Genomic DNA, 20,090 nt, shown 5'->3' on the forward strand with positions numbered 1-20,090 from the left:
CATTTTTAAGGGAGAATTAAAGTAGCACATACCAAAATCAGTGGACTAGCATGAGTTAAAGAAAGCTTCCAGGTATTTTACATCTATCATCTCCAAACAGAGGGAACTGGGAATGATTTGGTTTGAGATGGATGAAGCTGCTGTACTTTTAGGGGGAAAAAAAAAGGACTATTTGGATTAACTCCAACTCCATTCGTTCCACAAAAGGAAATCAAAGCAGGTAGAAACTGCTGCTGAAAGTCATTCTGTGTGAGGAGCCAGTGAGGTGGGGAATCAAATACTCTGTTAGAGGGTGAAGCCTTTCCCCTGAGGGTGGCAAGACCCTGGCCCAGAGCAGCTGGGGCTGCCCCTGGATTCCTGGAAGTGCCCAAGGCCAGGTTGGACAAGGCTTGAAGCAACCTGGGATAGAGGAAGGTGTCGGGGATGGAATGGGAGGATCTTTAAGTTCCTTCCAAGTCAAACCAATCTGGGATTCATTCAGTGATTCTGCTGAGTCCTCTGAGGTGTTCTGAAGTGCTGGGTGTCCATGCAGGAGCTGCTGACAGAACTCTCTCCGTTGCAGCGGGAAGCAGGTCCGTCTCCGCGGTGAGGAGGGCCCGCTTGCCTGGATCGTTGGGATAGATGACTATGGATACCTCCAGGTGCACGAGGAGGGCAAGGGCGTCGAGTCTGTGCACCCAGATGGCAACTCCTTTGACATGCTGAGGAACCTCATTGTCCCCAAGCACTGACAGCCCTCAGGGAGCTCTTTAGTACTGGGCACCGTCACCTAAACCTGTGCAAGGTGGGAAGGGTCACTGAAAGTTTCATTTTTTCCTTCTGATTTTCTGCTGTCTCTGTGTTTGCCATGGATAACTTCAGCAATTGAAAAGAGGTTGTGGTCTCGTAGCTAAAGGCCTTTGTTCTTTTTATTAACCTTAAAGCACACCTATGTTGGCATTCTTTGTAAGGATCTTTGAGAGGAGTCTGACTGCAAAGGAGTATTTGTAGTGAACAGAACTTTCTCTTCATTTACACCCTGTAAATGGAGAGACAGAAGTGGATAAATATTTCCTTTTTTGTTCCTGTGGTTTTATGATACTTTAGCACAATGCAGGACAATATTTACTTTTTCACTTCGGTTTTTTTTTAACTGAATTCTGCTTTCTGTGTTGTCTGCACTAAAACCAGCTGGAACATCACATACTCCTGAATTGCTGGGATCACCACTGTGCTTAACTCCAGGTCTAAGTGAAGATCCTTGCTGATTTGGTTCTTCTCTCTGTAGACCTCTACAATAATTTACCAACCTGTGCTTTGATCTCAGGTCTGCAACTCTTAATGGCTGCCTTGAGTTTTTGGGAGAGTGTTCCATCAGCACTTAGGAGCTTGGTTATCCAAGTGACTTGCACTCTGCTCTCCTTAGGCAGTTGGATCTGAGTAAATCATCTCACCTGTCCTTTAAATCATGGTTTTCCACGACGTGTCAGCCCCTGGAAGAAAAACCCACTGGGGCAGTGTCACACCCAAGTTATTGCAGAATCCCATTATCAGGGGAGGGAACCTCTAATTAATTTAGAATTTAGTGGTAATTATATTATGATCTCAATGAAGTTAAGTGAATAAATAAAGAGAATAAATGAAATTCCCTGCTGCAAACAAGTACTCCAGTGAAAAAGAGAAATCCCACCATTCCCCCATGTCCAAATTCTCTTCCATAGTTCTGTTGTCACCCCCTTTCCCAAGCCACTGTCTGGATTTGCTGCTAAGCACTAAAAACAAGAGCTTTAACACCTGCTGACTTGAAAGCAACTCATTTTGGGGCTGCCTGCACATTTCCAGGTGGGGGAACAGCCTGGGAATTCCGGAGCAGCCACGCGGGAGCTCCGGTGCCTCGGCGGGGTTTTCTCCCAAGGAGACTTGGCCACCACAGCTCCCCAAACAATTCTGTGCTGAACAGGTTTGTCCCAGGTGTGATGTGGCTGCCTTCATTTCTTTTTTTTTCATGGAGAATCAGCCAAATTGGTTTCCAGAGAGGAAACTACTGTCTGCCAGCCAGAAATGGGGTTTTTAGGTTAAAGTTCACCTCATAAAAAATCCAAACGTTTTAGGTTGTTTCAGCTACAAAGCCCAGAAGTCTTAAAAGAAGGAAACTTGTCTGTAATGGCAATTTTGACCAATCCTCACTTATTAGGGTTTAGGTGGTTTGGCAGCAAGAGTAGAAATTAAGTTGTCCCTGTTACATTTAGGGTTTCATGCTCCATCTAACAGATTTGTCCTGATTGTCCATACCCTGCTGGGTTTTTTTTCTCCCGTGATCCAAATCATGTGAGGCTGCACACCAGCATCTCCTAGAACTGCACAGCCAGCTGTTAATTGTCATAATTAAATTTATACACCAACGTTGGCTTTTTTCACACCAGATGCTTTCAAAACTGCTTCGGGCTGAGAACGTTTGGCAGCTACCTTTGATTTCAGAATTCAATATCGATGCATGTTGTAATCAACTGAAACTCCAGCCTGGCTTAACAAAGCTTCAATAAAGAGAAGAACCCATATATTTATATATAGATCTATAAAAAATGGGTGTGCACGTGCACACTCACATCTTCCTGGTGCATCCTCACTTATTTTCTGCCTTTTCCTTCACGAGCAACCTGTGCTGCTGCAGGACAGCTGAGGACAGCAGAGCTCTGGTGCCGCTTTTCCAACCACAGAGTGCTACAAAACTTCACCTTAACCCAGAATTTGTAGCTAAAACTGTCTCAGCTTTAGGATTTGCCTGGAGGGATTGAACAACCAGGTCATGCCTCAGGCTGGGACTTGAGTGGCTTCTTTAAAACACATCCTCCCTTCACCAGGGACAAAAACAAAGATGGGAAAAAGGATAAAACATGGGAATTTCAGAAGGGCAGAATGGACTTGCAAAGCTTCAGTGGCTGAGCAGCAGCAGAGGGATTTTTTAACAGCAAAATGCTGCCACATTTCCTGGTTGCTGTTGTTTAGGATTCCTTTGTAGCTGCCTTAATGATGAGCTGGTTCTGTTCTCACCTGGAGTTGTCAGGTTATTCCCCAAAATTTTTGCACTGGGGAGAAATTTAGCCTGGAATTTCCTTCCCACAAGGGAGAACTCCCCAAACCTGCATGTGCCAGAGCACAGGGGGTGCTGTGGGAACCACTTTGCCTTTTCAGTGGCCTCTTCTGCTGTCTCAGACTTCCAGCCTGGGTTTGGAGGAAGGGTTTGTTGCTTTCCCTTTGGAAGAACCAAAGACAAGGAGAATTCCCATGGGACAAAGAGCAGCTGGATAAAGTCCTTGTGGATGAGTCCTTGGAGAAGCTCTGACCTCTGTCAGGTAGATGGGAAGCACAGGAGTCTGACTCTTCCTCTGCCAAACTCGGCACGCCCACAAAGCCACAACATTTTTGCAGGAAAATCCTTGTTTTTCTTGTTCTTTATGTGTGACAGACAAATGTGGTGTGGGGTGTCCCTGGATGTGGGGATGGAGAGATCCAGACAACTCCAGGCCCGGGAATAATGCACTGAAAATGTTTCATTTCATTCAGCTGTCTGGATTAGTAAAACACCTCTTCCATTGTGAGGCTGAGGTCATATCTTAAACTATTTTCTTGATGAAGTGCTTTCAAAAAACCCATTTATTACGCTGTCCATATTTCTGTGACTTCATTTTTTTCCTGCTGGCCTCTGCTAGAACATTTCTCATGGTGAAAACATTTGTGGGGGTTGTTTATTGATAGGAAAACCTCTGGGTGTGTTGGCACGTGTGCGTGTTCAGGGTGGGTCGTGCCCAGTCAGCAACAAAGCTGCTTCCAAAGATTTGAAAAAGTAATAATGTACTTCACATTTCAGAGCTCAGGCAGCACATCTCGCTTCTAGTAAAGGTTTTATAAGACTTCAGAGGGTTTGTTTTTTTTAAATATATCCAGCAAATCAAGGGCTATTACCTGGAAATAATATTAAAGCGTTTAATTCTTTCTGCTGCTGCTTCACTGTACAAAAATTCATTTCTCCACTTTCTCTGATTCAGCTGCATCAGCAGCCTAAAAAAAAATTACTTTTTGCAACTCCTTGGGAGCTCTCTCTAATCAAAATATCTGTCATGGGCAAGATTTGTGCTGCTTCCTGGGGGTGACTTGGTTTGATAAGAGCGTTTGCATGTGTAAGTGGTGCTGGGAATGCACTGCCTTGGTCAGACACCAAAGAAATTAAATCTGGGCCCAGGAAAGAGCAGAGGTCAAAAAATGATGGAGAAAAGAGAACTGCAGGGAAGAATTGTCAAGTATTGAGTATCTCATTAGTGATTCTGTGTTATTTGCATCCTCCAAGTGTCTTCATTTAAAAGGCAACGTGGCAAAAATACAATAAATTGAGAAAAAAATCTGTGTGTTTTCTAGGTCATTAATTGTCAATTATGGAACACAGGACTGCTGAAATAAATTTTCAAATCTGAACCATTGCCCTTTGTGAAATGCTTTGTTTTGTAGTTAAAAAAAAAAAAGATAAATTCAACAGAGTTTTCCTTTGGCTACAGGATTTTATTACCATTTTAACCGTTTTGTTTTACATAATAAATAAGCAAAAATGCTTTATATTTTCAGGGAATACATACATAATTCTGAGCATGAATAGGTTGGTTGGGTTGCGTGCTTCTTCACCTACACTTGCCAAATAGCTTTAATCTGCATCATATAAAAAAAAAAAAGAAAAAAAAAACAACAAAAAAAACCCAAACAAAAAGCAAAATCTAACATTCAGGGAAAAAATGGAATAGTAACATTTCCTCTGTGGCGTTTTTGAAGTGTGATTGAAATGCTGAAAAAAAAGAATTTATGTCCTGCTTTGAGATTTCTGGAGAAATTCTGGCAGATTTCCCGTTCATTTGCACATTCAGGGATGAATTCCCCAATTTTGCACCCATTGTGCTTCATTTCCTTAAATTACCTTTTTTTTCAGGTCACAGGGTACAGAGACCTGGGGACAAATCTGTGCCCTTGTCACCTTATTTTATTTCCATTGCACTGCGTCTGTTAGGAGGATGAAAACTGGGAGACCTCAGTCTGGGATTCACTTCTCCAGCTTTACTTTGGTCTCGTGGAAGATTCCCTGACTGGCAGGGAGTTGGAACAAGATCTTTAAAGTCCCTCCCAACCCAAATTTTCCATGATTTTGATAAATTATTCCCTCTCTCGCTCTCCTTCTCCCATTTTCCATGATTTTCTTGCCAGGTCTGAACTCCCCTGAGAGTTAAAATCCTGAGGAATCTCACGACAAAGGTGTGGCTCAAATACTAAAGAGAAATGAGGTTATTTTTCATAATACATTTCAATTCACACTCCCCTTCAGTGCCATAATTTTTTTTAATTATTAAAAAAATTATGTTTCCTTACTGAAACCATTTTTCATTGTTAAAACACTGCCCCTGTGATGTCAGTGCCCTGCTCTGCACTGTGTGCTGAGAACATCTGTAATTTAACTGACCAAAAATCCTGGTTTTCTCCCAATATAATTTACTCCCAGATGGGAGCACGGGATTCCTGTTTAAATTTTAGAGTGGCAGGAAAAAACATCTTTCACACATTTGCTTTTGCCATCTTTTCTGAACCTCCCCCTGTGTTATCAGCTGTGAGTTCATCATTGGTTCATTATTGCCTCACGGGGAAATTTCCTGTGCCTGGGCATCACCTCCCCTAAAACACCTGGGGGAGAATGATGGAACACCTCCTCTGCTCAGGCTCCTGGAATAAAGCCTGGAAGTGGGAGTAACAAGGTGGAAAATACTGTGCTGAAAAATATCAGTGGCCTTTTTTTTCAACCACAGCCTAATTTTTGTGTCTCCATAGTGAGCAGGACTTCCAGGAACACCGAAATGCAGCAGTGCCACTGAGGGAGAAAGTGCAGCAGGAGGGGTTGGGCATCAGGTTTCTTTTTAATGATGCCAGCAATGCCAGTGGCTCCTTTGTAGGGCATGGGTTTCATTTAATTGATCACAATTAACCCAGGAGTCTTTGCATAATTATCTTTGCAGGAGGTGGGGTCGTTTATGAGGAACAGGGGCTGGGAGGGCTCTTACCCACAGCCACTGGAAAAGCAACTGGTGTCTTGTCTCCTGGCTTTGATTTATGGGGTCAGCAGGATGATAATCCACATTTACAGCTTTTCTGGAGGCTTGCCAGCCTCTCCAGCATTAAACAAACCGAGGTTACAGAGGGAGTGACTGCTGGGTTGGTTCTGGTTTGGGTTTTTTTTGGTAATCAGTGATTTGGCTTTTTTTGTTCTGTTTAGCACAAAGTGTATTTTTCCTGCAATTGAAGAAGTCAGACAACTGAGAGTGTTCAAGCTCACTTGCGAGTGAACATTAACTTAATAATAAAACCTCTGTTAACCTTTAATAGGAAGCAATGAAAACGCTGAAAATTGTTTTAAAACATTTGCCTTTAAAGTATTTTTGTGTACTCGTAGCAGTAAAAATTCATACACAGAAGGAAATAACTTTATTCCTGTATTCTGATGGAAAGTTCCCTGCCCATTTCAGGGGGTTGGAACTGGATGAGCCTTAAGGTCCCTCCCAGCCCAAACCATTCTAGGATGAATTACTGCTGCATAGAAAAGATGGGGAATTTTTAGGACTGAGTATTGCATTATGATTTTTCTGACAAGGTACAATCCATGAGCAAGTGATTTTCCCATACTACACAAGCCAGGTAGGAATTTTCTTCAAAGAATGATGGAATGCTTTGGGTTGGAAGGGACTTTAGAGATCATCCAGTTCCAACCCCTGCCATGTGCACCTTCCACCATCCCAGGGGGCACAAGGTTTCCTCAGTGAAGTTCTCTTTAGAGTCTGATGAAAGAGTTTGAAAAATTCTGAATTAGGCTCAGATTGGGGTAAGAAAGGAGCTGAGTGGGATCTACAGCAACATTTATCGTTTAGGGAGTCTTCTGTTGGTTTTTATCCACTCACAACATTTGGGGAAGCGGGCTGAGTGTTGTCAATTAAACTCACACAGATCCATCCTCTACAAAGAACTAAAAATAAAGGGGTGGAAATCGATTCCTGGCTGGCTGGGCCAAATGTGAGTGTTCCAAATGTGCTGTTTGGGATTTGTGAAGTGCTCAAATCGGGGGATTCCAGCCCTACCTTTGTGCTGACAACAGGATTTATGCTGGAGGAAGTTTGGTGTGTTAAGAACTGGACCTTTCAAAGCTCACAATTCTGCTGGTAAGTTCAAAATAAGGCATAAATGTTCATTATTCTCTTGGCTATAAAGAAAACATTTCTGGTGCTGTTATTAAGGTGTATTTGTGACTAGCTGGGTTGAAAATCTGCACAGCCTTCCCCCAGAATACTCAGGGAAACACAGGATTTAGGAGTTTCCTTTTCTTATTTGTGGGGAATTAGTTCCTGCTCCATAATTTGTCCCAATTTGCCATGACAAGACCTGTAACCCTGTAATATCTATCTTTGTACCTATTAATTTGTCATATTGTCCCTTGTCAAGATAAATGGTGGTGGCAACAATCTCAGAACACTGAAATCTGTGTTCAATAAATCAAATTTAGGCTTGATTTATTTACTTTTAAAATTTTTTTGGTAATTAATAAATAAGATTTTTTTCCTATTTGGGGAGTGCAGCTGTGTTGTGGTCGCTCAAAATCACCTCTCTCTCAATAAAGTCCATTTGTCAGGGGGTTGGGTGGAGAGTTGATGCGAGGTTTCACACAATTTGTCAAAAAAACCCTAAACTAGAACGCGTATTTTATGATAATTATTTAAAAAAAGAAATCTTGAGTTTATTTTAAGGAGGGGTTAAGGAAAAAAAAAAAAAAGTTCTTCATATAAACCTCTGCATATAACACCTCTCATTTCCTTTTGTTGCACACTATAGAATAATAAAAATAAGATCTGGAACTTGGCTTCTCCTTGGCACCAGAGCTTTCTCTGGGACACCGAAGCACGGCAGGGGATGGAGGGGATTTTCCTGACCACCACAACTCGTGGCCTGCCAGGAACTCACCAGTTTGTCCCAGTTTGTCCCTCACTGCCCTCCAGCATTGCTCAGTAAATGTCACCATGTTTCCTCATGCTTTTTTTTTTTTTTTTTTCTTTTTTCTTTTTTTGCAAATCATTACAGTTTGGCTTCTTAATTATACACAAAACCCTCCTGAGCTGCCGTCACCTGCCGTTGGCAATAATGACAGAAGTCCCAATATAATGGGGTAGTGCAGATTCCTTGTGGGTTTCTGGAGAAGACGCTGAGGAGGGGCTTTGGTTTTTGTAAATAAACGTGTTGACTTCCTCAGAATTGTAGCTGTAATTTTCTCCCACGTGTCCCGTGGCTGTGCAGGAGGAAGTTTGGAAAGCTCCATGTTTGGCCAGCACGTGGTGGTAGTTGAGGAGCACGAAGGGGACTTGCCCAGAGGGCCTCACATCCATCAGCCGCTCGCTTTCGGCCTCCTGGTCGAGCTTCACGCTCATCCTCTCGCTGCTCTCCAGTTCCTCCAGGCTCACTGGGTGGTGGCTGATGTGCCCAAATTTGGGGTCTTTGACACAAATCCTCCTGCTTTGCTCGTAGACCGAGGGCACGGGCAGCAGGTGGCTCAGCTGTCCCATGGCTTTGGCCTGGCAGCACTCGGATTTGGGCAGCAAGGAGTTGGAGAAGGAGCCCTCGTTGATGCTCATTTTTTCTTGCAGGTCTCTGTTAAAAGGCAGCTTGTTCTCCTCTTTGATGAGGTGGGGAGGGGGCTGGAGCCTGGGCTCTGTTTTGTTGTGTTTCATGATGCCAGATTCGTAAAGCTCCTCTTTGTACCTGCCCGGCACGGGCGCGGTGCAGCTCGGGAAGGCCTCGGGCAGAGCGTCCTGGCTGTACCTCCTGTTGGATAAGGGGACTGGCAGGGAAGAGAAAATGAGTTAATCTCGAGCCTTTGGAGCAATTATAAGTCACTGACATTATTACCACAATTATATCAGGGGAGTTAAACCAAAGGAGTATTAGGAAATACGACCTGAAATCAAAAATCTTCCCCTTAAGTAAGCTCTTTTCAGAGATTTATCAAAGGATTTACTAAAAGCTGGATAATGTCGGTACCTATCAATGATTCCATGATTAAAATAGTGGAATTATTTTAATCATATAATAATAAACAGAATAAACAGTGGGAGTAATAACAAACAGAATAATCACTGTGGGAGTGCACTGGACACTTGTCCTTGCAAAGGAGAACATCTCACTCATAGGTTGGACTCAGCGATCTCAAAGGTCTTTTCATTTTACAGAATTCTGTTGATTCTGTAATTCATGGTATTTATTTGGGGTGTATTTGATATGTGAATTAGATTTTAGAAGGTGACATGTCAGTATCTAATTAAGGAAATCTCTTTGGGATACCCACAGCAGGTCATGTTAAAGACTTTGCTCTTTCTCTTTGAAAAACTGACATCAGGTATTAAAAACATCTCTTGAAAAGCAACATAAACATCTCTTCAGTAATGCTGTATCTCTGTTTTTGAGATATTAGCATGTAATAAAGATAGATAGAAATATAAATAGAAGTTACAACATGCACCAAGACTTTGAATGGGGGAGAAAAAATTGGCCATTCTCAGAGAAACAGAAGAGAATCACACGAATTTATCAAGAGTGTGAACCTAGGATGTCTCTTCAGGCTTTTCCTCTAAAATATATTGGGCAGTCTCAGTTTTGTTCTCAGTTTCTGCATGGCAGCTGAGCTCTTGAAGCAATCTGAGTTGTTTTGATCATCTTCAGCTTGGCTGACGAAGCTTTTCCTTTCTGTACACTCCTGTCTACAAGTGGTGAGAGAAAAGGCCCCTGCTTTGCTCCTGTACCCTGTGAGTCATCATTTTTTTGCACTCTCCTATGACCAGTCTGTGAGTTAAACAGCTCCTCCAAGGCACATTTGAAAGTTTTATGTTAAAGGAGAAATGACACACTGAGCAAATTTCTCAGGTTAGACCCAAACTCTTGTTTTGTGTGAGGTTCACTGGAAGCTGTAGCCACTTAAGTGCCTTTCTTTAAATGGATTTTCTGTTTTTCTAACGATTTTATTCAACATCTTAAAAGTTTTGGAGCTCCCCTCTATTGGTTGCTGATGTAACTGTGCCCATTAATAATTAAATATTCCCTGTGCTGTAATAGACTGGCAAAGCCTTCATGGATAACAGAGGAAGCAGAAATAGCTCAATTGTTACCTTTTATATATATATATATATATATGCAGAGCTCCATTAATTTCAGAGGGAGTTGCACCATGTAATTGACACCAGAATTTAAACAGAAATCTGGTTCCAATTTCTTCTTCACCATCCTAGAAACAATAACCTTTCAAGTTATTCTTTTCCATTTCTATGTATATATTTTGTCCCAAGAAGTAGAAGCTGAAGGAAGCTGAGTTCTCATCAGCTATTGAAAAATGGCCCTTTCAGATCCCAAATCCAACCAGGGTTCAGCCACGTCCTTGAGAATAGCTTGGAAATGTTACTGGTGTAGTTCCCTGGGCTGATTTGAACTCCACATTTGGTGTTTTTCCTGTGAAATAAATATAGATGCTGAGAGCTACTGAAATATAAGTAATATGGTTGAATGATCAGGTGTTCTGGGCTTAAGATGTCCACAGGAGGGATGGGTTTGTCCTCCTGCAGTGTGAAGTGCTTTCATTTTAGGGCTTTTCTCTAATCTGTGAACAAAATATTGTCCTTTTCCATATTTAGAGCCCAAGAGAACCTGGAAGAAGCTGAAGCATCACAGTCACCACTTGGCCTCTGCCCTGTCACCTTTAATTTTCTAATCTCAAATCCTGCTGGGCTGAGCATGAACCATCAGGTTGTAAATCACAGAATCCCAGAATGGTTTGGGTTGGAAGGGACATCAAAGCCCATCCAGTGCCACCCCTGCCATGGGCAGGGACACCTCCCACTGTCCCAGGCTGCTCCAAGCCCCAATGTCCAGCCTGGCCTTGGGCACTGCCAGGGATCCAGGGGCAGCCCCAGCTTCACCTGTGCCAGGGCATCCCCACCCTGTGGGTAAAAAATTCCCTCCCAATCTCTAATCTGACCCTGCCCTCTGTCAGTTTAAAACCCTCTTCCCTTGTGCTGTCACTCTCTGCCCCTATAAAAAGTCCCTCTCCCTCCTGTTTATCTTCTGTGTCAAACAAGGCAAAGATAGAAGAGGTCTGAATACAACCCCTGCCCATGAAAAGAGATTTTTTAGGCTCTCTCAGTCTCTGTGCTGTATCCTGGTCTGAACCCTCATTTCAAATCATCCAAGGCATGGATTGATTGTTCTCTCTTATTCTCCCTCCAGAAACAAAGGTGGGACAAAATCATCTCCCAGACCTCTTTGTCTCCAGTGGAATCCCCTTTGCAAAATGTCATTTATTTCTTCCAGCAGGGACTGGCTAAACCTGGGGAGTTTTTTCATAGATTTTCTCTGTCTTTTCCCTCATTTCCTGAGTTTTTATGATTAGTGCCACAAAGCTTCACACAGGTAGTTCAGAAGGGCCAACAGCACCAAGGGACAAGTGGGTCCCTGTGGTGCCCACAGCAGAAATTTCTCTATTTCAGGGTACAAAGGAAACTTCTGACTAAGGATACAGTTGCCTTCACTCAAATGATTTTTTTTTTTGATGACTAGGCCAGCTGGGAAAAAGTGGAAGAAGCTTCAAAACCAGATCCTGAAGCAGAAACATCTGATTTGCAGGCAGTTGTATTTGCTACGTGCTTCTTCAGAGCTTTGATGGCTTGGCACCATCATCCTCCAATCTCTGATCTCTCCAAAAGGAGCTATTTTCCATGGAGAAAAATGTCTTTGGCCCACGGCATTTTTGGCAGATGCTGCCGTGGATGTGATGTGGAATGGCCCTCGCATCCAACCCGGCTGCCAGATGTCATATTTGGCATTGCCTTTGGATCGAAGATGATGATGCTAAGCAGATCCTCCCTGCTTTGAAGCTCCCTGGCTGTCAGTTCTCCAGTGAGCCACTGGAAAAAAGCAGCAGTTGACAACCTAAGGGAGATCAGATGCGATTCCCAGCAAAAGAAACATCATTTCCAAAGGTTCAAAATTCAGAAGTGCAACAGTGCTGACTCCACTTGAGGAGGAAACGAGGCTGCAAAAATTGGATGTAAATCCTCTCTGTAGGGGATGCTCTGTTTTCCTTTCCCCTTTTGCCATCATCTCTGACCAGCCCTGAGTTTGGCCATATTTTTTCCTCCTAAATAATGGAACTCAAAGTGCTTCTGCAGAGAATTGATTGTAGCAAGCCAGCTTTCATCAAATGCCCAATAAAGATCCATAATAAATATCCATGAAAATGCATCATACTGCTCAAAAGAGAACCCACATATCCCAACTCCAGCAGCAAAACCTTCCGTAGAAGCAGAATCAGAAATGACAACTGCTGGTACTGCAGCTCTGTTTTCCTCCTGAAGAGGAAATGGTGATGTGGAAAGAGATTGAAAAATAGCAGCAGTTTCTTGCAGGTTTTTTATTGGGATTTTAATTTTTCACCCTATTCCTGCACACTGAACTGGGGATATGCAGGATTTACTTCAGTCTTTATCCTTATCCTCAAAAGATGTAGGGTTGTTTTTTTGGTTTTTGGGTTCCCCCCCCCCCCTCCCCAGCATCTTTAGAAAGGACAAAACCATTTCCTATTTTTGGTCTAAAACTCCTCCTTTTCCCCTGCAGCCCACAACAGCAACCAAAGGAAGCAGCAAATTAGAGGAGCACAAGCTGAGGAAAAGCATTTAACCTGCTCTAGGCTATGAGAAGAGCTTCACTCTTGCTCATTTTCAACCTAAACACAGAAAAGTGAAATAAAAAGCTGCTGTCAGTGAGGTAAGGTCCATCATGGGTGAGGTCAAACCATCCTGTGAAGGACAAAAGCCTGGGCAGAAATTACCTGCTGCTCTGTGGGAAGTTTGATACCTGATATCGGATTTTTTGATATCTGATCCAAATATTTTGATATCTGATCAATCTGAAATTTGATATCTGATACCATCTTCTGTCTAATGGAGCGAGCTCAGGTTTGAATGTCTTTATATTTTAATATCTTTGTATTTTTATATTTTTTTTTTTTTTTTTTTTAATATTCCCTTTGAATCTTGGATATCCATGCCCATAAGTGAATAAATGATTCTGGTACTCAAGAGCCTACCTTGAGGCTACTTAATTTTTTTATTTTGAATTTCCACTACTTCCTCCTCCATTCCAAGAGAGAAGGGTTTCTATCTGACTTCAGTCCTTATCAGTGATTTTTAATTAATGAAAATGGTGTATGCAGAGAGATGTAGATGAGATCCAAGGATTGGCTCTGGATTGGCAAGGGATCAACAGGAGTGCTGCTTAAAGGAGTTTAGTGAAGGGTTTCCTCTGAGTTCTGTAGCAGCTGATCTGAATTCTGCACTTGTTGATGTTCTCTGACATTTTCAGATACACTTTAAATCACAAGACCCCCTATATTTAGTATGGATAAACTAGGATGTGGTGGGGTTTTCTATTTTTTTCGCATATTTTTGGAACAGGTTTTTGTACAAACCTCACAGTTTCTGAAAGTAAGGTGGGGAAGAGGATGGAAATCCAGACCAACCAAGGCTGTTTTTGCTAAAATCAGCAGCAACCTGAAATCTCAGCAGCACTTTCAAGGCTCATTCATGAGAGCAGTTAAATTCAGATTTGTGTTTGACTTGAAGGGGAAGCTGGATCAGGGGAGTAATTAATGCTATTAATTGAGTTAAAGATATGCTTGACACCTTCCCAAAATAGCCTGAATTGCCAGAGTCTGGTTTGTCCAAATATTTTTGTTTCTTTAGCTGATTTACTTTGTTCCTTGCCCATCACAACTTGATTCTGGCTTCATTTTCGAGTTGGGGCAGCTGTGAGACCAGGAGTGTTTATAATGAGAGATCAGTCTCTGCCAAAACTGCTGCAATAAACCCTGTTCTGGTTGAATACGGGGGAAATAAATGGGTTGGACAAGATGATCTCCAGAAGTCCCTTCCAACCCTAATTATTCCATGATTCTGTGATTAGAGGGTATTTTGAGCATCTTTACATCTGGTTATTTTATGACTTTTCAAGGTTATTTCTTACAGGTTTGCACCTCAGAGAAGTCAATGCCTACCTTCAAAGCATTTCTATCCCTGACATCTGTACAGGGAAATAATGCAGGTGATGGGAGACATTTTCAACTTCAGAATTATTACCAAGTGAAGCAGAATTATTGCTCTGTAAGGTAAAGACATTCGGAGTGGCTTCATGCTGAGGAGAGGACAGCCTTCAATTTTTCTGGAAGTAGATGGTGCTTATTTTAATTTCTGTATTAAAATTATCAAAAATTATTCTGGAGCTGAAGTACATTTTGTTTCAACCTGGCTTCAGCCATGACTTACCTGAGAAATTCCACTTGAATAACTCTGAGAGTGCAAAACATGAGGGTAAATTGTGCCCGTCTTGAAGGAGGAGGTCTCACTGTGCTGCTCTCTAAGTGATTCTGGTGAGTGCATTTTTGCAACTGGCACTTTGATAATATTCCCAATCAAGTGCTGATGGCAATGGGAAGAAGGAACATGGGAATCCCATAAATATCATGCTTGTTACACTTCACTGCCTCTGCTTTTCTGTGTTCCCTAAACCCATTTTCAAACCGCAAACGCAAATCCTCCCCAGCCACCGCGCGGCCGAGCTTTTCCTCTTTGCTCAGAGCAATACCCACCTTCATAACTCTGGGCAAGGTTGTGCCTGATGATGTTCACTGGCTGCTCAGGAAGGGTTTTGGATGGTGACTGGCTGCTGGGCACCAGGGAGTTGGCATAGTGCCACTGGCACTCGCCGTTGGTCTGCAGCGCGCCCAGGAAGAACCGCGCCACCTCGCAGGGTGCCCCTTGGGCCTGCCCAAACTTTGCAGGCAGCATTTGCTTCTTGCCACCAAAGACATGGGAATCCACAGGGAAGTGTCCATAGTGGTAGGAGAAGGGCAGGCTGTAGGGAGGGGCGTACAAGAGTTCGCTGTTTTCTGAATGGAAGTTCTGTTCCTGAATGGCGGCGGCAGCGCTGGCGGCGGGGCTGGAGCGCCAGCTCCCCACCTGGCTGCATTCCAGTTTGTCTGCTTGGAATGAGCTGTATTGCTGGGGGAAAGGGGAGAAAAAAGCAGGGGAAGAGAGTTAAAGGAGGCACTTTAATAGGGAACTACAGAACATAGTGGACAGGCACCCTGAGCTGGGCCTCGCTGGCTCAGGGGACGGACTGAGCGGTGCGGTTAAAGTTCCTCTGGACACAGCTTGGCCTTCACGTGGGAACAAAAAATCTGCTTTGGTTTGATAATTTTGGCTGTTCCATTTTACAGAATCACAGGATTAAGGTTGGAAAAGCTCTCCCAACCCATGGAGGCCAGGCTGTGCCTGATGCCCACCTTGTCCCCAGCCCAGAGCACTGAGTGCCACCTCCAGCCCTTCCTGGGACACCTCCAGGGATGGGCACTCCAAACCTCCCTGGGCAGCTCTTTCCAAGGCCTGAGCTCCCTTTCCAGGAAGAAATTCCTCCTGACATCACGAACTCCACACACCAACAGTGAATGACACACGTCCTACACCAGCACAAATTTTCAGAGCACAATTCCAAGTACAGGATTTTCTTCTTTTTGCCAAGTAAGGACTTTGTGGTTAAAGTGCTTTACACACTCCATATCCCAAAAGTTTTACATCACTTACCAGAGCTGGTTTGTGCTACCTGTACTTTCCACCCCAGAACCAAAAAGGTCTAATTTTACCCTGCTTTATGAGGGATTTCCTGGGGCAGACAATCCTGTAGTTTGTTTTATAGTAAATCCAGTCCTGGGTTACCTCTACACTGTCCCAAGGACTCTGTGAGAGCAACTGGCAATCAAATATCACTGGAAAATTTACCTGTGGTGGGTAAGGTGTTGTTCTGAGTTTTGCCTTCATTTTATTACTTTTGGGTTTTACTATTTTCCTTGTTTCCTGCGAGGTAGGTACTGAGTTTCTGCATGAAAACTGTGACTTGGAAATGGTAACCTGGTCCAGTGACAACTGAAGTTCCTTGTACTCAATATCTCTGCAAAAGAACAGCCCACGAAATTATACAGAAAAATCCAAAATAGCTCCTGTAAAAATACGTGCTAGCCTTCACAATGCTTTAATTTTCACTCTTCCAAGATTTTCTGAGTCTGGGGATGTCAGGAGGCAGAGAATCTTATGGAGGGACCCCATTCCCATGCAAGTCTATCAAAAAATTCCACTGGGAATCACATTAATGCCTTTGGATGAAGTGTCCCCACTCTCTGAGCCTGAGCTCTATCATCTTCCCTCAGCCATCCGTGGCTCCCTGTGGTTTGGAATCATGGAAAGACAGAGATCAATTAATCTGTCTCCAGCTCAATCAGGAGTTGGTTTCTGCCCTGGTTCTCACAATAAACCCCGAGGAAAGGAAAAGGAACAATGTTCCTCTCCTTGTAACTAAACCACACAAGCTGCAGTGTTGGTTTTATCAAAAGAGACCTTCAAGCTCTTCCAGTCCCACCATCACCCAGCAGCACCAGCAGCACCCCAAAGCCTGTCCCCAAGGGCCACATCCAGACTCCTCCTGAGCACTCCCAGAGACAGTGACTCCAGCACTCCCTGGGCACCTCATCCCAAGGCCTCACCACTCTGGCAGGGAAAAATTGTTTCCAATCTCCAACCTGAGCCTCCCCTGGTGCCATTGGAGGCCATTTCCTCTCCTCCTTTCCCTTGGCACACGGCAGCAGAGCCCGACCCCCCCTCACTGCCCCTCCTGGCAGGGACTTGTGGGGAGCAGTGAGGTCCCCCCTGAGCCTCCTCTGCTCCAGGCTGAGCCCCTTTCCCAGCTCCCTCAGAAGACGTTTCCCAGCCCCTTCCCCAACTCCACTGCCCTTCCCTGGACAAGATGAGGATTTATACAATAATGATAATAATTGATATAATAATGTTTTCTCTCAGCTAGACGTGGGATCATATGAACAGAGAAAGCTGCAACAGGCGAGCACAGAACGACACTGGAAGACACCAGCAAAGAAAACTTGGTGGATTTAATCATTAATGACTCAATTAGTGATAACAGGTAATGGTACAAAGTATTTGGACTTACGTAAGGACATAATTGACACTCACTATGCAGTGAGGCCGTGACGAACGGCTGTTGTGCACGATCGTGGCGTAGCTCTGCACCCACACCCAGCCTCCCTGCTTGGACAGCAGCCGGTAGTACTTGGTGGTCACTTGGCCTTTCACCAGTACTGTAAACACAAGAAAAAGAAAATTTTTTAAAATTTCACTTTTTTTTGAACTTATGACCACTTCCTGGAGAGGTTGGTTTGCACGTCAAGGACTTTTCTCCCTCACAGAATCACAGAATTAACTAGGCTGGAAAAAACCTTTGAGATGATTGAGTCCAACCTATGTCCTAACACCTTCCTGCCCTTTCCTGAAATCTCCTCCTCCCACCAAACTTTAAATAACCCCACTGCAGAATTATCTATCCTGCCCCTTTACGTGCATTCATAACATCACATTATTATTGATATAAAATATGTTGAAAACTCCTACGTTTTGTCTTCCTTCTTCTCTGGGTCACCTATGGTCGCATTCTTCACAAAAACTGCTTTAAAATTTCTAATTGCAAAAGAAAAGCTCGAGGCAGCAAAAGTATTTTGAAATGGACACGACTGTTGTGAAAGGAGGAGAGGAAATGGCCTTGAATTGCACCAGGGGAAGGGCAGATTGGAGATAATAAAAAAAGTTTTCCCTGCCAGAGTGGTGAGGCCTTGGGATGAGGTGCCCAGGGAGTGCTGGAGTCACTGTCTCTGGGAGTGCTCAGGAGGAGTCTGGATGTGGCCCTTGGGGACAGGCTCTGGGGTGAAGGTGGGACTGGATGATCCTGAAGGCCTCTTCCAACCTGGATGTTTCTGTGATTTTGAGATTTTTTCCAGATTATTTGGAAACACTTCTCTTGTAGCTTGACAGATCATCGTGTATTTTGCAATGTATTTTATTCTGTGATGGATTTTTCCCTCTGTAAGCTCTACCTCATGAGGGTTGATTTAAAAGGGTAAAATTAAAACTCTCTTTGGTTGTGAAGCACCCAAACAAAGACAAGGACAGAGAGGGGAATCAGATATCTGATAAATTCACCAGACATGTAATCCTCCCTGAGCTATTTTGGATCCTCTGTGAACAAGGATGTTTTGGCAGGAGATTATGCTGTAACAGGAGTTGTGCAGCATCTCTAAATATTTAATCCAGCCACAAATATTTCTGGTTCAGTGCCAGGCCTTTATCTCAGGATTCACTAGAAGATAATGCCCAGGCTTTGAAGCTGGCTCTTCTCTTGTGTGGCCTTGGATCATTCCTCTGGGAAACTCCATCTTCTTACTCTCCTATGCAGTTATTTATTGTAAATTAGAAAATCATGGACTGAGCTCGCTGTACAAATTATGTTCAAAAAAAGTGAGCAATGGCAGAAATTCCATTATATAAATGTGGTTAAGAAATGGAATCTAAACCTGCTCTCTGTCAGTTTAAAACCACTCCCCTTGTCCTGTCACTTTTTGCCCATTTAAACAGTCCCTCTCCCTCCTTTTTTATCCATTACCTTATGGTACTGGAAGACTCAGTGAAGTGTCCCCAAAGTCTGGAGCACATGGACCCCCTCTCTGAACTGCTTCCTCTCCTATCCATTGCACATCCCAGCATATTTAAACTTTCCTTCAAATCCAGTTTATCTCCCAAAGAAAATCAGGCTCTTATGAAATGGACAGGTCTTTCTGGAAGTGTCAATTCTTCCGTTTTAGGATGAGGTGCCTGCTTGTTCAGAAGGCAACAAAATGAACAAAAACATCTACAGCTGTCTGCAGCTCCAACCTCTGCTCCCTGTGACCTGACAGGACCCAGGGAGCGGCTGGAGCTGGGCCAGGGCAGGCTCAGGCTGAGAGCAGGGAAAGGTTCTTCCCCCAGAGGCTGCTGGGCACTGCCCAGGCTCCCCAGGGAATGGGCACGGCCCCGAGGCTGCCAGAGCTCCAGGAGCGTTTGGACAGCGCTGCCAGGGATGCCCAGGCTGGGATTGCTGGGGGGGCTGGGCAGGGCCAGGGGTGGGACTGGGTGATCCCTGTGGGTCCCTTCCCACTCAAGATATTCCATCATTCCATGATCCTGCAGAATATCCAAAAACCCACCCTCCATGTCACCAAGCCACTGCTGTTTGGGGTTTGAGATCCCTCTTAGATGTCAGCTTTTTGCCTCCTCCTTGCTGGTGTCCCTTTTCACTCCTACATTTCTACATGGAATTCCCTATGGGATGAGGGTGTGCAGATGCAGATACATTAAAGACAACCATGAGGAGTGTGTGTGTAAATAAGTAAAAACACCTACAAATATAAAACCGTTTATATTTTTTAAGTGGAATTTATCGCTGCAAGTTGAAAGTCTTGGAGGGGCTATGCAAAGATTCAGTCTGACAACATCAAATAAGCCTGTTCTAAAACTATTTGTTAATAATCAGCTCTATGCCATGGGTTTACTATTCTTTGGTGCTCTATAATTGTGCATGGTGCCCTGTAGTTGTGCTGCCCCATCCCTGAAAGTCTCCCAGGCCAGGTTGGATGGGGCTTGGAGCAGCCTGGGATGGTGGAAGGTGTCCCTGCCCATAGCAGGGGTTTGGAATGAGATGATCTTCAATATCCCAAACCATTCCATGATTCTATGATTTGGTGATTCATTCTAAAATCCGAATGGTCCCGTTCCAGGAAATGATCCTTACATTTTAGCACAGGCCATGTAACAGGTAATTTTTTGGAATGTGGTCTGGGTTTTTCAGAACTAAGTCTTTGTGCTGGTTTAATGAGAACGTTTTCCTTAAGTTCAAAATGCTTTGCTACACTCAGTCTTCCGAAAGAGAAATTAATGCTGTCATGGCTCACTAACTCTAACAAAGTTCTTCCATGTGCTTTGGGACTAGTTTTGGCTTTCATCCTCTCTCACTGATTTTTTTTAAATCCCTGTTTTAGCTCTGCAGTTAAGACAGTGTTTGAAAAGATGTGAAAA

At 43.7% G+C, this 20,090-nt stretch overlaps 2 protein-coding genes across 4 annotated transcripts in view; one reads left to right on the plus strand and one right to left on the minus strand.

Moving 5' to 3' along the window:
* Nucleotides 1–4,407, plus strand: part of HLCS (holocarboxylase synthetase) — a gene marked incomplete at its 5' end in the record, with an annotated part of 107,283 nt that extends 102,876 nt beyond the window's left edge. Inside the window, one exon of the mRNA XM_082279289.1 lies at nucleotides 563–4,407. Within this exon, the coding sequence (XP_082135415.1) occupies nucleotides 563–731 (169 nt within the window). The 3' untranslated portion in view covers nucleotides 732–4,407. The remainder of the gene's footprint in view (nucleotides 1–562) is intronic.
* A 105-nt stretch (nucleotides 4,408–4,512) lies between these two features.
* SIM2 (SIM bHLH transcription factor 2) overlaps nucleotides 4,513–20,090 on the minus strand; it is a 55,357-nt gene continuing 39,779 nt past the window's right edge. For all 3 annotated transcript variants that reach the window (XM_082279394.1, XM_082279393.1, XM_082279392.1), the window contains 4 exons: nucleotides 17,140–17,287; nucleotides 15,921–16,089; nucleotides 14,732–15,143; nucleotides 4,513–8,884 (listed from right to left, as the gene is read on the minus strand). In XM_082279394.1, the coding sequence (XP_082135520.1) occupies nucleotides 8,172–8,884; nucleotides 14,732–15,143; nucleotides 15,921–16,089; nucleotides 17,140–17,287 (1,442 nt within the window). In that variant the 3' untranslated portion in view covers nucleotides 4,513–8,171. The remainder of the gene's footprint in view (nucleotides 8,885–14,731; nucleotides 15,144–15,920; nucleotides 16,090–17,139; nucleotides 17,288–20,090) is intronic.

The sequence above is a fragment of the Coloeus monedula genome (genome assembly GCF_965178545.1).
Source record: "Coloeus monedula genome assembly, chromosome: 3".
Taxonomy (NCBI): domain Eukaryota; kingdom Metazoa; phylum Chordata; class Aves; order Passeriformes; family Corvidae; genus Coloeus; species Coloeus monedula.